General features: G+C 48.0%; 4 protein-coding genes across 4 annotated transcripts; 1 reads left to right on the top strand and 3 right to left on the bottom strand.

Annotated features, from left to right (window-relative positions):
* Positions 1-357: 357 nt before the first annotated feature.
* On the bottom strand, positions 358-2,147 carry ERG5 (Cytochrome P450; the record flags this gene model as incomplete). The annotated part of the gene is made up of 4 exons (XM_031146079.1): positions 358-393; positions 470-1,718; positions 1,787-1,944; positions 2,067-2,147. 4 exons carry the CDS (start codon positions 2,145-2,147, stop codon positions 358-360), a joined length of 1,524 nt encoding a protein of 507 aa, XP_031008921.1.
* A 571-nt stretch (positions 2,148-2,718) lies between these two features.
* On the bottom strand, positions 2,719-4,470 carry LHYA1_G001094 (uncharacterized protein; the record flags this gene model as incomplete). The annotated part of the gene is made up of 5 exons (XM_031146080.1): positions 2,719-3,388; positions 3,438-3,562; positions 3,622-3,701; positions 3,747-3,779; positions 4,101-4,470. 5 exons carry the CDS (start codon positions 4,468-4,470, stop codon positions 2,719-2,721), a joined length of 1,278 nt encoding a protein of 425 aa, XP_031008922.1.
* A 7,874-nt stretch (positions 4,471-12,344) lies between these two features.
* On the top strand, positions 12,345-13,461 carry LHYA1_G001095 (uncharacterized protein; the record flags this gene model as incomplete). Its single annotated transcript, XM_031146081.1, has 2 exons — positions 12,345-12,594; positions 12,650-13,461. Coding segments are annotated over 2 exons (1,062 nt in total), but the record flags the coding sequence as incomplete, so codon positions are not given.
* A 475-nt stretch (positions 13,462-13,936) lies between these two features.
* LHYA1_G001096 (Cyrochrome P450 monooxygenase) lies at positions 13,937-15,743 on the bottom strand (the record flags this gene model as incomplete). The annotated part of the gene is made up of 5 exons (XM_031146082.1): positions 13,937-14,758; positions 14,814-14,980; positions 15,041-15,085; positions 15,135-15,544; positions 15,619-15,743. The coding sequence occupies 5 exons, from the start codon at positions 15,741-15,743 to the stop codon at positions 13,937-13,939; spliced, it is 1,569 nt and encodes a 522-aa protein (XP_031008924.1).
* Between the last annotated feature and the right edge of the window lie 2,724 nt (positions 15,744-18,467).

Below are 18,467 nucleotides of genomic sequence, written 5' to 3' on the forward strand. Positions count from 1 at the left end.
AAATAGCTTGGTGGTGCGTTAATACGGTAGCAAGTAGAGATTATTGCTGAGACTGGAGGAAATTACTCCTCCTTTAGTAAAAGTGTTCTGAATGGCACATAGCATGATGGACAGAATTACTCTTACTTGTATCGCAACATGGGGAATTACTAGATTGAACATTATTTTTATAGTTTTAGTCATTGACAAGAACATCTATGCTGGCCAAAAAAACATTCTCAAGAGTGTCCTGTTTCCAATTAAGTTACGGAAAAGGCTCTCTTGCCCTCAATTAGAGAGCAAACAAGGCCAGGCGATATTAAGCCAGCACCCCGCACTCGATCTAATCGGCCGAATAAAGCCCTACGGCTGGTCGAATCACTTCCGCTTCGTAAAGACAAGCTGACATTCGTCCTGGGCTTAGTGTTAGCACATGTAGTGGTTCGCAATATCCTCTTCAGAAAGGACTACATCAACAAGTTCGACATACCATAGGGAACAGGGTAGCAAAAACTCTAATCTCCTCTGAACGACTCGTCGCATGGTGAACCCAATCGACTTCCAATGCGGCTTTACCAATCATGGCTGCCATGGTAAGTGGCACGTACTTTCGTGCAAGACAGTCATGTGGGCCGGCACCAAATACAAGCCAGTTTTTAGTCTTCGACTCGGCATCGCCAGTGATCCAGCGGTCTGGGTCGAAAACTTCGGGTCTTGGGTACGCCTCTGGGTCATGGAGAGCTGGGTAGCAAGATGGTATAATCATGGCGCCCTTGGGTACGGTATAACTTGGAGATACTGGAAATGCCTTCGTGGCAAGATAGGGCACAAAGATGACAGGTGGCCGATAACGAAGAAGCTCTTTCACCACAGCATTGGTATAAGGGATTGTCTCGTACATCGCTAACTCGAACGGTCGGTGTTTATCACCACCGCGTACGGCAAGGTTCTCTTCTCGAACGCGATCTAGGACGTCGGGTCTCTGGGCAAGGATCTGAAATAGCCAGGTAGTAGAACTGCTGGATGCATCTTGGGCTGCGAAGAGGAACGTGAATATTGTCTGCCCAATCTCCTCATCCGTGAATTCACGAATGAGATTCACCGGCCTCTCTATATCCACCTCGCCGGCTGCGATTCTGTCATTGTACTTTTTGGACTCCATCATGTGTAAAACCCATTGGTCAACAATGCATTTTGGCTCTGCACCAGAAGCCATGTTAGCCTTGCATGCAGCGGCGCACTTCGTAAACTCAGCTGCAACGGCATCTGCTATGCGCTTTCCTCGCCATGTCTTTGTAAACGGAACATGGATAGAGAATGGAATGTTAACAAGCTCGAGGGCGGCCGTAACGAGATAGAAATCGTCGGCGATTCTCTTGACAGCATCTTGAGAAATATAATCCCCAAAGAATGTGCGACACGACATCGCGCAGTTGATCTCCCTGAAAAGCCCCATGAATGCCATCGGCTTTCCTCCATTGGCTTCACTAGCGGCCACGAACTTGTTGAAATAATCACCATAGACCTTTTCTTGGACCGGTAGGTACGTTGCGAGAGCTTTGTTTGTGAAGAGACCGGTCAATCCTCTGCGAAACTCGGCATGAGCTTTTCCTCGTAGGAAAACCCACGCCGTTGGACGCATAATTTCTTCCGCGATAGGTACTAGACAAGGTTTGGCGTATGCTGGCGACTTGAAGACCTTATGTGCAATGTCACGGTCCGCAGCTAGGACGACAAATCTATGACACGAATAGATCAGCATTGACGATTCTTTGAAAATCCCCGAAACAATTTTGGGATCACTTACTTGTGGAATACAGATACGCAGCTGAGGGGTCCACTCGCCCATTGAAGGAGATAATTATTGAAATTTGGGTGGATGGCCTGGATGAAGGGCCCCATGAAAGGAATTTTGAACATAGGCCCAGCTATTGAGCCCTTACGATAGATATATGCAACTGGGATCTTGTCAGCTATATATTTAATGTCAAATGTCCCACCGACGTACATTGATCGTAGGCAATTAGAATAAGCAGTACCGTTGCAATTATTTGCAAGCTACTCCAGCCAGAAAGAATGCCATTTACCTGGCCAGATATGCCATGCGGTGCAACGAGGGTTCCATTCTCGACGGAAGGAGGTATACTGCCTTGAACAACCGTGGCCATGATGTATCAGAGCGTCCTGCCAGGCGACACAATCTTCTCACGGGTCATGTTTAGACTTGGACAAACACGACCTCTTATAGGAATTGAAAAGATGCAAGGGCATGCTGTGGGCTCACACTGGCAGCTAAAGTTGGCCTATGAGAAGCAGCCAAATCTATGGTAAGATGAAGCGTTGATCGTAGGGATCCTTTATCCGATATAATAAGGATGTCGTACCTGGCCGACGTACCGAAACAGATGGTTCGTCTCTAAGAACCATCGTAAAGTCGCGTGAGTCTTCCGCTGTACTCCGTAATTGTTCGCGAGTTTATACATATAACGGAGACATAGTAGCCGATTGTGGACTAGACTCCTATGGTACGCAGGGTCGTCCTGGGATACTCGGATGATTATTCGACATATGCGGAGTCTAGTCCTATTCAGTTCTAGACTCCGATTCCGAATCTTACGACTAGAACAACCACATTTCGTAGAAGACTTGCGTGAATCAATCTCCTTTGGCTCAATGCTACTTCGAATCCCCAATTTCAGTTAGAAGTGTGGGACGGAACATGCGGCTTAGCTGACCTTTTCACGTCGTGACCTTCAAGATTTCGCTCCACTTTTCCCGAAAGAATTCTAGCTGCTCCACCCTCATCCAGAGTATGCTTTCCAGACTGACGAGGACATCTTCCCATGTTTGTAAGCCAAGAGCTATCTTAGCCATGCGAGCTTGGTTCAGGAACCACTGGTGATCTTTCGTTCCAACGCCAGCGACCATTCCCATAGAAATGGCCCAAATCCCCAGCGGACCATGTACGTATTTTATCCTAGCCAAAGCCTCAAGATGAGTCTTGAGGTGGATCATGATGGTGTTGGCTAAGTCTTCGTGCGAATAGTATGTTGTCCCATGTAATATCAACATGTAGAGAGCCAACGCGTATCGAAGGCATTCCGAAATAACCGATCGCATTGGATTCGCCGGCGAGAGAGGAGGCAGAAGCAGCAACTTATGTGTGACATAGCATGTCAGATCATGTAGCTCAGTGCTTGTTAGGCGTGGAAGTCGTGGCTCGTGAAATATGGTGCGGAGACGAGATATGATGTTGCTCATGGCAGGGTCGACGTCCAAATCATCGAGAGCCATATGCTCTGAATCTAGGCCCGCCAGCTGCCACTGGGGTATTGATCCAATTCCACTTCCAAATCCAAAATCATCTTGAATCTGAAATTGAGGAGCTCCTGTGACCAGCATAGATACCCTGATGGAGTCATTTAGCTGCGCGTCACCTTCATATGTGCAAGTCTTACCAGGAAACCATTCTTGCGGTAAGCGGGCTTGTGCCCTTTACCTCGTTGATTCCGCCCCTAACACTAACCATTCGTTTGATTCCATCAATATGCATTCTGCTAGATTCAACATTCCCCTTGCCATGCTGTCCGGATTAGGTTAGCAATCTAAAGCTAATTTCGCAGCTGGGAAGGGCTTTCTTACTTCAATTGCCGCCAAGGTAACAACGGAGTTCATAGTCTCATCCTGAAATGCTAATGATGAGTCCTCAATCTTTCGTCTCACTAGGGATAATGAATCTCTCATAAGTAGTTCTGAAATTGGAAAACCCCTCTGAGCTCGCAACTCCCCGTCCAGGGATGCTGTCTGTAAAGAGACGTGAAACAATGCCGAGTCGTCAAGGGCAAGGGGCCACCATGAGACAAGAAACGGGTTTGTTTCTACATTAATGTCTTTAAACGACGTATTAGCATAGTACCGGATCTTAGGACAGAGCCAAGGAGCCTAGGAGCTGGGGAGGTTGCATAAGGGCTCCTGAAAGATGTCCGTAGCTCCTTAGCTCCCATAGAGGAAAACAGCTGGTTTGTATGAGAATAAGCTCACCAAGTGGGTAGTACTGGAATGCAATGGTGGAAAGAACTAGACAGGTTAGTCACGTTTATAATTTAGGGAACAGGGCTTACAGTGGAGGATGAGACGCTGAGCAGTTGCCCGAGGAAGTCGTGTGGGCGGATATGAATCAAATGGATCGAAATACGCATTTCCTGGATTCAACAGGCCTACTGAGGTCTCTGAAAACTTCGGCGTGGTCGTCCCATCCCTCGAAGTCATTTTGGACACCTCGACGCCATTCATGACAGCAGGCCAATTGTTTCCTACCGTATCTGAGGGTGGCGAGTCATTTCTATCTGGCGATGATGAGGTTAGAGGTTCGTTCGCATAGATACAGTTAAACTTCTTCTTGATGCATCGCGAGCAATGGGGGGTTCGGAGATCGCAACGATGCTTTGCCTTTGCACAAGCATTGCAGGACCTACGAAGGGTCGCGCGCATCTCTGATGGCAGGAACGGCCCTGTTGTAAATTTACAGCATCGATGCCTGAGAACAATGATGTTGCTGAGATGCTAAAAGATGGTATAGACGTGCCGAGTGTGCTGAAGAAAATGGGACGGAACACCGCGTAGGTTTGCTTAGTAATACTTTAAACTCGTTAACAACTCAATGCGTTACTAAAATCAGAGCTGGAGTAAACAATAGAAGCCGCAGTTGGGAATGACTCTGGTTTGCAGGGGGGTTGACATGTTGCGTTTATTCAATGAATTTCAAGCTTCGGCAGGGGTTAATGGCTCTAAGAAATAGAGCCACCCACGTGATAATAATATGAGTTAAGCTGCGGTTTGTAAGCCTTGAATCAGACAGACCTTATAATCGTTTCAACTTGACCATAAAAGGTTAGATCTGGTGATTACAGAATCTAAGTTCAAAAAAGTGACACGTGAGTCTTTAAAGCCTAAACAGGGTAAGTGGATAATCAAGCACTTTTGTGGCAGAGGAGAGGCTATAACGTACTAGCCCTAATGGCAGGGTCCGAGCCAGCCACCAACAACCGCCCCTCTACGGAGCCGTAGAAGCTTTTCCTATTGGTGGTACTGTATCTAAATATAGGAGATGGAACATTACAGGACTTACTCCAGTAACTTCACAGATCTGCCGCGCTTTTTCGATATTTTAGGCGCTGTTTGGTAGAATTACACCAGTATATTTTACGGGGGATGTTGACAAGTTCCTCTCGGCGTCAAATCAGCTATTGTATCTTGCATTCGAAAGTTCTCTATCATTCAAACATACGTCCTTCTTCTGCATCTTAGTTTCGTTTTGTAGTACGAAGTGTATTCCTTAAATTTCCTTCTCGATCAAGGCTGACGCTACAAGGGTATTTATTGCAGCGCCGCATCCTCACAGTCCATTTGTTGGTCTAGGCACCGTGACGTATGGAAGGAGATGTCAGTCTTCCTTAAATCAACGTTTTCTCTCTTTCGATCCTGTCATACAAACCTTTAGTCCGGCAGCGAGTGGTTTCTTTGGGCTCGTACCAGTGGAGTACTTTGTTTTGATACTTTTTTTTTAGCGATGAACGTTACTTGATTTACCTGTTTCGCATGCTATCTTAATCACTTTCTCGAGACGTTCGTTTGACACAACACCAACACAGAACTTGGATTTTGCGATGCAGTTGGATGATTTGGAAGGTCGCAATGGTAGGCCTGCATTGCCTCCCAGGCCCTTGCGCCTCAGCGGTGAGGATGTAGCCCCATTGGAATCGGTTGCCTCCCCTCAGAACAATGAATTTTTCATCAAGCGGAAACGTGTGGGGTCAGGTCTACTTAAGAAACCGTGGAGCAAGAAATTGTATGAGCCAGTTGAAATGAAGCAATTGGGATTAGGTTCTGAAGATACATTTTCCAAAACTTCCGACGATGGATTTGCCCCCCAGGAGGACATGCCGCCACCAAAAGCTTTTCGCAAAACGAACCAGTACTTAGGCCTCAACTTGGGATATTGGCGAATGCCGGCTCGTCATTTTTCCATATTTTCGGTCCTTTTTCTCGTGGTGTTTCTCCCGCTCTGGTACGTTATCCAGACCCATCTAGAAACTGGGCAAGAGGATCTACCCTTCCAAACCAATTGTTACGGAGACGGTAGCTGGACCTTCGTTGGTATCACTTTCAGGTTTGGACACTTTGACTACGGCTCGGCCAAAGCTCTTGACTTGGCCTGGAACTGGATTGTGGGACGAGGCGTACAGGGAATTTTGACCTTTCTGGCCTACCGAGTTTTCAGCGATGCTTTGTTGCGTACTGCTGAATTAACGCCTATATCATTTGAGCTCTATGCTTCATTGGGTTTATACTCGACCAAACCGGAGTTGCTCTGGCAACTACTCAAGGGACTGCCTAAGTATGGAAATTGGCGGGTGAAGCTGATTTTAATATGGCTCTTCATATCGACAATATATTTGGTATCTTTTCCAAGGTTTGTCACACACCCCACCCTGGTAATCTGAGATTTTTTTATTAACCATTCGAATTGTAGCCTTTTAGATGCTTGTAGTGGATATGAAGCAGCGCAATCTTCCTTTTTCAAGTGGCCAAATGCATCAATCCAGAACACAGAAGACCTGCGTTTTCTTTGTAAGTCTTTAAAGTCTCATTAAACTTTTACATAATAAGGGCTTTCAACTTGACTGGTTTATTTGGAGCTCGTTGGATAGTGGTTTCCCTTGACGAGTCTGCCCCTTTTCTCTCCCAGAGAATATTTTCGAGCTTGGAATTTTTGGCTCCTGAAAAGTGCAGTTATGGGGAGGAAATTGAGCTAGATAAAAGTGCCGTCTGAAAACGTGATATTTGCGAAGTTTTCCACCTAGGCGCAGCCCATGCTGACAGACGGTGGACTAGTTCCGATGGGAACAGCAAATACCAGCATTGTAAGTTCTCAAATAGCATGCGCTGCCTGGTACGAAAAGGAATCCGAAGCATCCATCGACCAAGTTACTATGAGGGAGGCTACCAACGTTACCTTCTTTATTTACCCACCGACCAACTACTCGACATACTCATCTTCATATTCATCTTCATATTCATCTTCATATTCATCTTCGTACTATGCCCCCGCTTATCAACAAATCAGAAATCAGTGTTATAATTTCAGCCAGAGTCGAGCGAATGTTTCAGGCTATAACCAAGTCGAACAAGTACAGACTTCAATTTACACTTGGGCAAATCCAATCATGAATGCCAGTTGGTGGGATCATTTCTATAAGTATCCAATGCAAGGCGAATACTATTATTGGTCCGACTGGGGCTTCTACCCGTCAAACAAGACCAACTTTATCTGCAACACCAAAAGTAACGAGTATCAGGTATGCTAAATCTCGGCACCTTCCGAGATACTTGGCTGACTTATGCAAGTGGGGTTTTTCCTACGAATGGCTATTTGTGGTTTCGATCGTCAACTCTGTTTGGATGATCGGACTTTGGATTCTCTGGGTCGACTGCGATACAAACAGCGAGTTTTGCAGAAAGGGGCGACGTCTAGGACTCTGGCGTGCTATTGCAGATATCTCTGAAGCTCTGCGAGAAGAACTTGGGTAAGCAATATCTAGGAGTATTTCCTTGAGTCTCGCATTCTGACATCGCTTTCAATGTTTTGGGAGCCACTGCTAGGGTCCTTGCACTCAAAATCTGTCAATAAAACAACACTGACTTTAAGAACTTGTAGGCCAAATATATGCGCTTACTCTGAAGCTGAGCTGGCTAACGCTCTAAAAAACAAACCTCCTGTCAAATATTACTCGAGGAGGGGCACAGAAACCGAACCTGGGCACATTGGCCTGTCCTCGAGGCCATCAGGTCGGCTCAGATTGCAGTGGGACCACGAGTATGGAGGAAAGTCTCAGTGAAGATTTATCATAATCCTGGAAATGTCGGTCTCTAGATGTTTGTCCCGTAAATGTGATGGCAAGGGCGCCTGTCGGCCTTGCTGATGATGGCAACGTATTGGGAAGGAACGGCCACTATAGCTTGGGCCACGATGTCTCCATCCCAATCCGACCAATTCTCAATCATGACGTTCCATATACTTTGAAACATTCATCTACATTATGCCCCGCTCGCAAAAGAAGAGAGACAATCCGGGTGCCGTGTCCGCATCCTCGGAGCAAAAGAGGAAGCCGCCAAAGACGTTGTCCACAAGAAATGCGTTTTCAAGACAGCTGCAGGAAAACATCCCACCTGATCTTTCTCCAGATAGCATTGGCAGCCGGGTCGCAGGGCGTCGAAGATCAGGTAGGCCAGAACGTTCCACTTCGTATGAGACTTTGTCGTAACTGAATTGTATGTAGATAGGGCCCAGAATCTTCCTCCGACCATCCAACCCGGATCTACAATCTCTAGGGCACATATCACGAGCGAAACATCAACATCATCAACCGAATCACTAGCCCTTGAAGAGCAGCTACCCGAGTCTCCCTATGCTGAATCGTCACACTCAGTCACGTATTCTCCTCAGAACGAAAATGGTACTTTGAAGGTCGTATGGCACGACCCATTATCGACGCTGCCCGATCCTAGGATACTTGAGGACACACTCGAGAGGGTTGAGAAGCATAGGCAGAAGACCTCCAGTGAGGTTGGTGCCCTGAAAACGAAGCCCGATGTAAGTGATCTGCGATGTGTAAGACATTTGCCGCTGACGAAATTGTCTAGCCAAACGCGCCTCCGAGGCCCATCGCCCGAACAATATCTCGACACCTTGAAAGGCCGTTAGCCAATCCACCGCTGGTTATACGTGAAGATATACCCGAGAAACTCTGGATTTTCGACGAGGAGACGGAGGATGCGGACGAAGTTCTGCCCTACGATCTCACTTATCAGAGGAAACATGGCGTTCAGATTCGTGACCCAGGGCGTGGATATATGGATTATCACGTTTCCGGTCCAGTAATATTTGAGCAGTGGCTCATAACTCATACTTTCCGACCTGACGAACGACCCGACCTACGCTTAGGAAATACACAGGAGATTGTCCCATATGCAGCCGATGACCCTGGACCAGAAATGAGTGATAAATTTACCGGAGCGATAGGGATTCAAATAATAGTCAATCCTTTTAGCCAAAAACGAAGGTATAAGATTATTGATGAAGCCTTGTTTGCGAGATTCCTCGAACCAGAGGGCCGTAGACTTTGGGATTTCCCCCCGATAGGAACAGTCAGGTACGGACCAGGAATTTATTTCAACGAGTGGACCAATGTCGATTTCTTACAGAATGGGATTACATTGTTCGACAGCGACGCTCGAGACCATCGTTACTATACAGTATCAGACGAGCGAGTAAGTCTTTTTCTAGGTCGAATATGTCTTACCTCGGACATCTCAGGAGTAGTTCACTTCATATGCGTATAGAGTCAATTACTCCTAGAACATTGTCTCAATTCCCGCAAAACATTATTCGGACTCTTCATTTCTACCACACCAGGTAATGCTGACTTTTTACGTATAGGCTTTCCAGGATTACCTTGAACGCAGAGGCTTTCTCCACGACGGCGACGAACTATCACGTCCCTTCATAACGCCAGAAGGACTTGATGGAAAGACCTTTCGTTTCCGGAATCCGCCCATTTTGACACCTATTCGAGATCCTGGTGTTGGAGACGTCGCGCGAGACGTGCAGGTGATTGCGCGCAAGTTGGAGGAAAATATCAATAGCAGAGAGCCACCAGTTGAACCCCCACCTTCTTATGCAGAAGCGACAGCGCCTAAAGATGACGGAAGCCTGCCATCTTACATATCTATCGACATCAGTGAAGTAGGATCCGATGACGACGAAATTGAGGAAGATACTCCCATGCCACTTGTCACAGACGAGGTCATGGAATTTGAATCCAATGAGGAGCAGGAAGAGACTTCCAAGGTCCATGGCATAGTCGAGGCTATGGAAGTAGGATCTGATGAGGACGAGGGGGGAGATGCCATGTCACTTGGCGAAGAAGCCAATGAAAAAGCCAAAGAATGGTGGCATTGGTGGGACCACATGTTCCTTGACGGGTACGATGAGTAGACGTTGTAGGAGGATGTGACAAATGCTGTCAAGGATTATGCTCAGGAGTCAGGACTTGTACTACTCTTTGCTTACCCTTTATTATCCAGACTCAGTGTTGCGATGGTATTGATCCAGGAAGGAGAAATGATTACTATTGCTTATTTTTTTCCTAGTGAGGCAATATTTTTCATCAGGACATAATGAAAATATGAGGTGCTACGACACGACTTACGGACATGCGAATGGACACGGACATGCGAATGGAGGGGCCCCCATTTCCCAAGGACCCCCATTTTTGTTGCTAGAGCTTATGTATAAAATTAAACGCAAGGCCCCCTTCTCTCTTTCCTTTGTATACTTTTGAATTCCTGGAGTATTCATGTATCGAATTCCAAAAAAAAAAAAGAACAAAGATTCAGCGACGAAGCGCCACGAGTGTTCGGAAGGCATTCCCGTACACGCACGTGATACTCACTCCGACACACACTCACTCCGCACTTTACTCTACTCCGTACTCACTCCGAGATCGCTCCTCAGTTCCCCAACATTTCGACGATCCTCAGGCCCCCCAGTCCTTACTATCGGCAAGGTCGCATACTTGCCGACGTCGCATTCTCCGCTGCTGGCGCCTGGCTGGTGGGCGGGCTATCGCGGTCACATTCCGAAAGCAGAGTACTCGAGTAGAGTAAAAGGGGCATCCCGACGCATCAGATTAGCTATCGGAAGTCTGCTTTCGGACATGAGCGGCCGAGACGACGCCCTTTGATTCAACAATCTGATAATCAAATGCAATCGATTGGACCCCTTCTACAATACTGTAGACCGCGGACAAAGATTTATCGCCTAGATAGCATCGTATTATTAATGCTTCATTTGACTCATCATCATCGAATTGATTTCGCGAGTTTCCAAATTTCCCCTCAATTTTGAACAACCCCCCCCCCCCGGACAATCTCGGCTTACCTACCGAAAGGTGAAGATGGGCCATCGAATAATGTGCCTCTAATATTGTGTGCCCATGGGAACAAATCAACCTTATTTTTTATCTTATACTACACAGTGCCGGTTGGGGGATTTGGATGGCGGATAGATGGCGGATAGATAGGTAGATACAAGATAGATAGGCACTGCACACTGCTGGATGTGACGGCATGTCGGTGTTCTTTCCAGCGTTTCCCTATCGCCTTCTATCGTTCTATCGTTCTACGATTATCGTCTACCCCTCTTCTTGGACTCCGTACGGAGTATGTATCTTGGCATTTGATTGGTGGGGAAGTACAAGGCCTCCGCCGGATAACACAACCCACAGGCACACTTGCTAACCTGAGCAAAATATGTACTGTGTGACAAATCTAGACAGCCGTGTGCCCATTGGCTGGGCTCACTTTGCCATTGTTCGCGGGCCAGCAGGTTTCGGGCCCGTCCTACGGTAAACCGCGATAAGCAGTTGTAAGCGCAGTGCCGTGCAGCGCGATAGGATGAAGGTTTTTAGGGTAAAGTTCACGATGAGATGAGATGAGAAGAGGTGGGTATGTAGGGTGGCTGGATGCCCGCCGACGACGCTCGTTCGCCGTTTCCTCGGGCAAGGGACAACACAGTACAGTAGCAGTGCAGTGCAGTGCACCCACCTACTATACAGTAGCATGGAAGAGAAGGTCTCGTTTGGCGTTTATAGTGGAGAACAGAGGGGTTGGAGGGGTAATATGTCTCGGGTTGTCCATGCTGTGTGGCCGACTCCTAACGTGAATTATGGGCCAGCCCACGAGGAGGGGCATTAGCAAGACGCCAACCGGCACCCCTAGTCATTGACACGAGCCATAGCTTACCAATGATAGGGTTCAATTGACTCGCTCCCGACATCATTTGGCTCGTAAACTTTCCAAGTTAGGAAGTTGTGATGAGATGAGTCGCGCAACTCGCAGTGCAAGCAAGCAAGCAGGCAAGCCGTTGAAGCCAATTTCTAAGTCATAGGATAGACCAAAATGTAGGGATAGCTGGTCCAACTGCCATTCATGCCTGCAAGACCCTCGAAGCCGCGATTGACTGACTCTCTCTGGCTTCAGACGCCTGTCTGTGACGGAGGACAGCGCCCTTGACATGTCGCTCTAATACGCCTCTTGTATAGGCCCATGGCCCATTTAGCTCGCCGTTGCGGGTGACAGCGCCCGGTTATCGGTGCGAAATGTACGCCATTGGGAGCTCCAAGAGCTAGAGGAAGTTGTTCCGCCTTGATATACATATGCCCCTCCATCCTTTTGTTTTGGACCCCTCTTCCCCCCATTCTTCTTCTTGTTCATAGCTTCAAAGACCAAGCTTCACATCACAGATTCATACTCTTGAACATACAATACTAAAAATGGCTCCAACAAGCACCAGATCATCTTCCATCTCTTCCTCCTTGAGTTCATGCTCTAAGAATTCCGAGGGGGTCAAGAAGAAGTTCGGATGCAGTTTCCCAAGCTGTGGGAAATCATTCTCCAGATCTGAGCATCTTCATCGCCATGCTTTGAATCACAAAGATGGCAATAACACCTGTATGAGATGTAGTGCCCATTTTCGTCGACGAGACCTGTTAGGTGCGAGCCTCCCAATGGCTTCTATATCACTTCCCAATCTAACATGTAATTCCAGACAGACATATGTCCCGCCACAAGGAAAAGGACGATGAGGCTGGGGGACCAGGATTGGGTATACTGGCAACAAGAAAGAGGCTTTGGAGGGACACGGACGGGAAAATAGTCAACTCCAGACGCCCTTCGTACACACAAGAAGGCCCCAAAAGACGCCAACTAAGCCGCCCCGAAAGAAAGACCTCGAAATCCAGCTCATCATCATCAGATAGCGACAGAAGACTCTCAATCATGACCTCCTTCTCGACATCACCCCAAATCCCCATGTCACGTCTCCCCTCTACTGCCTCGTCAACAATCGTAGTGGATACTGGTGACGAAGATACCCACCACCACAAAATCGAACCCCAGGATACCTGGCTGGAGATGTCGGCCCTGCCCTCCCCCCCAATCTCCGACTCGGACGTACCTAGCCTCCCCAGTCCAGATGGCGAGCTCAGCGAATTCGATGCGCTATACGAGGAAACATGGGCTCCGCTCTCTCACCACTCTCACGGTGGAGGCCTTCCCGAAGTAGTCTCGCCTTCACTCTCAGCCCCAAGACAATCAGAGTACCCCAACCCGTCGTGGAGCCCTCAGCCCTTCCAGACATTCATGGGCGCCATGTCCGAACTGCCATATGATGATATTTTTAAGCCCGAGGCGGGCCTGTATGATTGGCAGGCGTGGAATAGTCAGGTGCTTATGTCGAGGTGCAGGGAGGAGAAGTTTGATCCGTACGAGGAGAGGAAGAGGGAATGGAGTTCGGGGGGTATGGGAAGAGGTGAAGAGAGTCTTAACACTAGAAGGCCGTTTGGTTTAAGTACTTGTTAGATTGCATTGCCTCGCTCGGTAGACATGAAATAAACATGACATTCAATTAGTCACGCGTTCACGTGAGACAGTCGCGAGAAGTGTGACACGCGGAAAGATTTGGTCTGAGTGATAAGAATCTTAGTGGCTACAATATCTTCTTATGATGTGTGATTCTTGAGTATTGTCTATTTCTTGCGTTGCATTCCTATATATATCCGATAAATTTCCAAATATTCTGGTCACGTGAATTTCCGAATCAACTTCACTAGTATGAAGTACAACCGAGATTGTGGAACGAGTTATGTTTAGATATTGGTCTTATTTGTGATTCTCTCACCCATTCCAGCCTCTAAACCCGTATGAGGAGCCAAGGATCCTGAGTTTGTGCAAATAAATGGGAACGCAAGACTGGATTCTAGAAGCACAGATCTTGGCAACACTTAATTGCGAAAGCCAACGCCTCGCCGCCTCCCCCGAATCAGCAACCAAGATCTCACTTATCCAAGCCAAACGCCTTAACCCTAATCCCCTGACTTCCCTTCCTCACAATCGGCAAAAACGCATCACTCTCAATCTCCACATCCGACTTCCCCGTCTCCCAAAGCTCAAAGAAGCCCACATCATCCCCTCCCCTGACCTCCCTACTCCCCCAAACCCTCCAAATAGCACTCATCCCCAGATACAACTCACAGTACGCCAAGTTGATACCAAGACACTGTCGACTACCGGCCGTGAAAGAAACCATATATTTTTCCAGCGCTTTGGAACTGGGGCCGAGCCAGCGTTCAGGGCGGAATGTCCAGGAGTCCGGGAAGAGGGATTCGTCGTGGTGGATCTGCACGCTCGTCATACCGATTGGTGTACCAGGTGGTATGCTGTATGTTTTTCCCGTCTCTTTATCCGTGAACGGGATACTATTATCTGGATCGATCCTAGCGAGGCGACAGCTAACTCCATACGTAAGTCTCAATCCTTCCTTTATAACGGCAGTCAGATACGGCAAGCTCTCTAGGGTTGGGAGAGGGATGGCACCGATATCGTTGGGTGAGGGGATAGTGGTGCTAAGTTCTGCCTTTAGCGTCCTGAGGATGGAGGGGTTGGAGAGGAGGTGGAAGGTCGTTACTTCAAGCACCCAGGCTGTGGTTAAGGTACCAGCCATGGTGAGAACCTGCGCGTCGTCCGAGAGCCGAGAATCGCGCTTTTCATGGTCGGGTAGTTTGCAGTCGAGGATGGTGTGGAAAATGGTGGGATGGGAGAGATCTTGGTGCGAGGCGTTGTGGCCGGAAGTTATGCTTTGGATGTGTGCAAGTACTTCCTGACGTTTGTTGTTAGTTGGTAGGTGGTGAAGGGGATAAGTAAGGGGTGGATACTCGTTTTTGGGCTACGAATGAGGCCATAGCCGGATGAAGGAGTTCTGCTATGGAGTTGGGGAGCGATTGCATAAAGTTGTTCACCCAAGGGGCGTGCTTGAGGTAGTTTCCTGCTGTGGAGCCGAAATATGATGCATCTCGGTATGAGGGGTCGAAGTCTGGTGCTTCTGTACCAATGACAGCATCGGTCAGTCGCTGGCTATACTAACTTATTTAGAAGTCCTTACCTAGTCGATTATCATGTCGCGCAAAGCAATAAGTCATTACAACGTCTGCTCTAATGGTAAACACGTGGACTCAGCAAAGGCGACAAAAACTTACCATTCGTAAATGCAGCATATGCTAAGCTTGTATTTAATACTTCTCCCGTATCCCTAAACCCCTCAAACCTCTCCAATAGCTTATTAACCCTCTCCTGTAGGAATGGCTGCAGTCTCCTCACACTCGTCATACTAAAGTACGGTGCCAGCGCAGACCTCCTTAAACGATGCAAGTCGTGTCCCGGAGTAGCAAACACGGCATTGTCGAGGCCAAAGCTCTTTGTGAACCAGTCATATTTATTTCGCCGATGTCCACTCGCGGACGAGGCATAAACAACCTCGTAGAAATCGGGGTCTGCGACGTGGATTTCCCAGGGAGATATACGGATTATGGGACCATATTCCTTGTGCAGGGCGATGATCTTGAAGGTGTATTGGCCGCCGAGCCAGAGATCGTAGTATGCTTCGTAACTACCCGAGATTAGTAAATGTTCTAGTGAACAGAGGTGCTGGAAAGAGAAGAGGAAAATTGAAGGTGGACTGACAGCCTTGTTACAGCAGCGAGTTTTGGACCCGGAATGTGTGAAATAGGACTGTGGTAGAGGCGCTGGTAGCCAATATAAAGGACAGCCCCCCAAAGCACGATTGGAATCAGTAAGTAAAGCACCATAGTTGAGATATTGATGGTTCGTAGATGATTTGAGAAGAAGGAATGAGCTCCAGTAGAAGCAAAAGTCTCATCAAGAGAACCGTAGTGGGAGATAGTAGTAAGAAATATATATGTCGATAATGTGATAATAGGGAAACATGTAGGCCCCGTGGGGGGTAGTATTGTCAAGTTGAGATGCAGGGGTCGCACGGACCCAAACGGGTGCTCCCAGCAGCGTTACTAGATTTGTATTGGAGGGGATTCATGTCGGGGCCCCTTTCAGGATATATCCGACGCATCGAGCAATTCTGGGTCTGGAACAGGGGTTTGGCTCCACGGATCCGGGCCGCGGCGAAGATCTCACTCAAGCACGCGAAGCAGCTGTCTCCTGTGATACTCGTGAGTCGTGGCACTTTAGAAACGAATTGACAGGACACAATTGACAGGACACAATTGACAGGACGCAATTGACAGAACGCAATTGACAGGACACAATGCGACACGAAGACCCTGCGTGCGCCCTCTCCACGTGCTTACTGTCGATCTATAACCGAACTTGCGGTCACAACACCAGTAGCTATCAAGATAAACTTTTTGTAAAGCCTGGCCCACAGAAGTATATGCAATATATTAGCTTTAAAATCAATTAAGCTCACCTCGCCTCAAATTGCCTTTCCCACCACCCTATCGTTGCTTTGATCACTTCCACTTCTCGACAATGAACTAGCTCTAGTATCAGGCAAGAATCTATTCAGCCCCTGCACATATTCCAGGTCGCCCTGCACACTCTTCGCCTCCCTGTTAATCCCAGGTCTCGATGGCAAGCCCCCCTCCATTCTTGGATTCCTCGGTAGGCCGAAAGATGGCCGCGAGATTTTGGAACTCCGCTGCGAGGCTACAGGTGAGGCTGTGTTTTGAATGGACTCTAGCCACTCTGCTGTCGTTCGGACTGGATTTTGAGGCGAGGGAATTTTCATCTCATAGGCCCGTGTTACCGACACTGGTTCTTTCCCCTTTGGCGCAGATTGAAGTGGTGGCGATGTTCCTGTATCCGGGATTTCATCGGTCCAAATACTGATTTTACTTTCGCGATACTTTTCATCAGCAGATGCCTCGTTTGGTGGGGGTCTTTGTTCTTCTGGGCCAACAGGCTTTCTTGTTGGTAGATATCTTGGCGGACTTCTCGGTACTGAGGCAACAACTGCTTTGTTCTGGTTAAGAATCGGGAGTGTTGGTTCCCCTGTTGGTAGATATGATCTTGTGTTTGGTGTCCGAGGCTGGTTGCTCCGTAAAGGTGATTTGAGTTGACCACCAAGAGGAGAAGGTGATTTGGAATCAGTAGGGAGATTGATGGGCCCGAATGGCGATACGCCATCCTGCACCTTCAACCACGATCCCAGAGTTGGCGCCTTTGGAGGTTTAGATGGATTCCAAGCCACCGAAGTAGTCCTGATATCAGCATCTCGTGGGTTGTCTCCTGGTGTAGATTTCGGAAAGAGTGAAAACGACCCTCGGGAATCACTACCAGGATCAATCTTCGCAGCGTTATAAGCTGGCTGGGATCCAGAAACCGTAGTTCCAACCTGATCTGACACGGGGAATTTGGCATCTGCGGAATAACCCGGAGAGGGTGCAGGCTCCCGCCGTGATCGTTTCTGGGATTTCTTTTTATGCCGTATTATAAGGAAGTAGATCAGGATAGTTATTAGTGCGGATGCAATTATACTTCCGACGATAGCGAGAGCAGCTTGAGTTGCAGTAACTGCGGCATTTTGCGACGCTGTTACTTGTTGCGAAGCCTGTTGAACTTGAGAAGAGGCCGCAGCCTAGGTACGAGTTAGAGCTGATCTTTAAAGTTGAATGCAAACGTACACCAACGGCCGCGACAGAAGCTTGGGCACTTGAAGTAGCCTGTGCAGCTGCTTGGAGGAAGGAAGAGCCCGCTGCGGCAGCTTTACCAGTGGCAGCTGCGACTGCTGCTCCTGCTTGAAGTACTGCACTGGAAGCCTTGATCTGCAAACATATGTCAGCCTCCATTTCAATGTTTGCATAGTAGGTGCTCATCTTAACATGGGACTTGGACATACCTGAGCTGTTGACGCACTAGCTTGGGCATTATTCATTGACTCGTTTGCATTTGAAATAGCTATTGATGCAGACGATTGTATACTCGCTACGGCTTGACTTGCTGACGATTGGGCTGATGCAGCGCTTCGAGAAGCCGCCGCAATTGATTGCGAGACGCTATTTTGGGCTTGTTGGATGGCTTGCGACGCTGATTGTGACGCTTGTCGCACGGCTTCAGAAGCCGATTGCTGGGCTTGCTGAATTGATTGAGATGCAGATTGAGAGGCCTGTCGAGCGGCTTGGTCCGCGCTTTGTGAAGCTTGTTGGCAGGCATCATTTTGCCTTCGGCGAAGCTCTGCCGCCGGTGTAATAGCAGCTGTTTGTTCTACAACTGTAACTTCACGTATCACAGTGACAGTTGGCGAAAGCCCAGAAGAGGTACTAAGTGAGGCTTGCGTGTGAGGTTGATGCATGTCGTTTTTGAACAAATGATTTAAAAGAGAGCCACCTCCCAGCGATGGCTTCAGGTCCATGGGACCCTCTGTCGACGAAGCGGTCCGCAGCTACTTTACTTTTGCATGTAGATCTTGCGAGAAACATTGATTGTTAAAAGAACGATCATAGATGTCAGAACAGAAATGTGTCATAACGCGGAGAGCAAAAGAGCAAAAACAAACT

Source organism: Lachnellula hyalina (assembly GCF_007821495.1).
Source record: "Lachnellula hyalina strain CBS 185.66 chromosome Unknown contig00010, whole genome shotgun sequence".
NCBI lineage: Eukaryota > Fungi > Ascomycota > Leotiomycetes > Helotiales > Lachnaceae > Lachnellula > Lachnellula hyalina.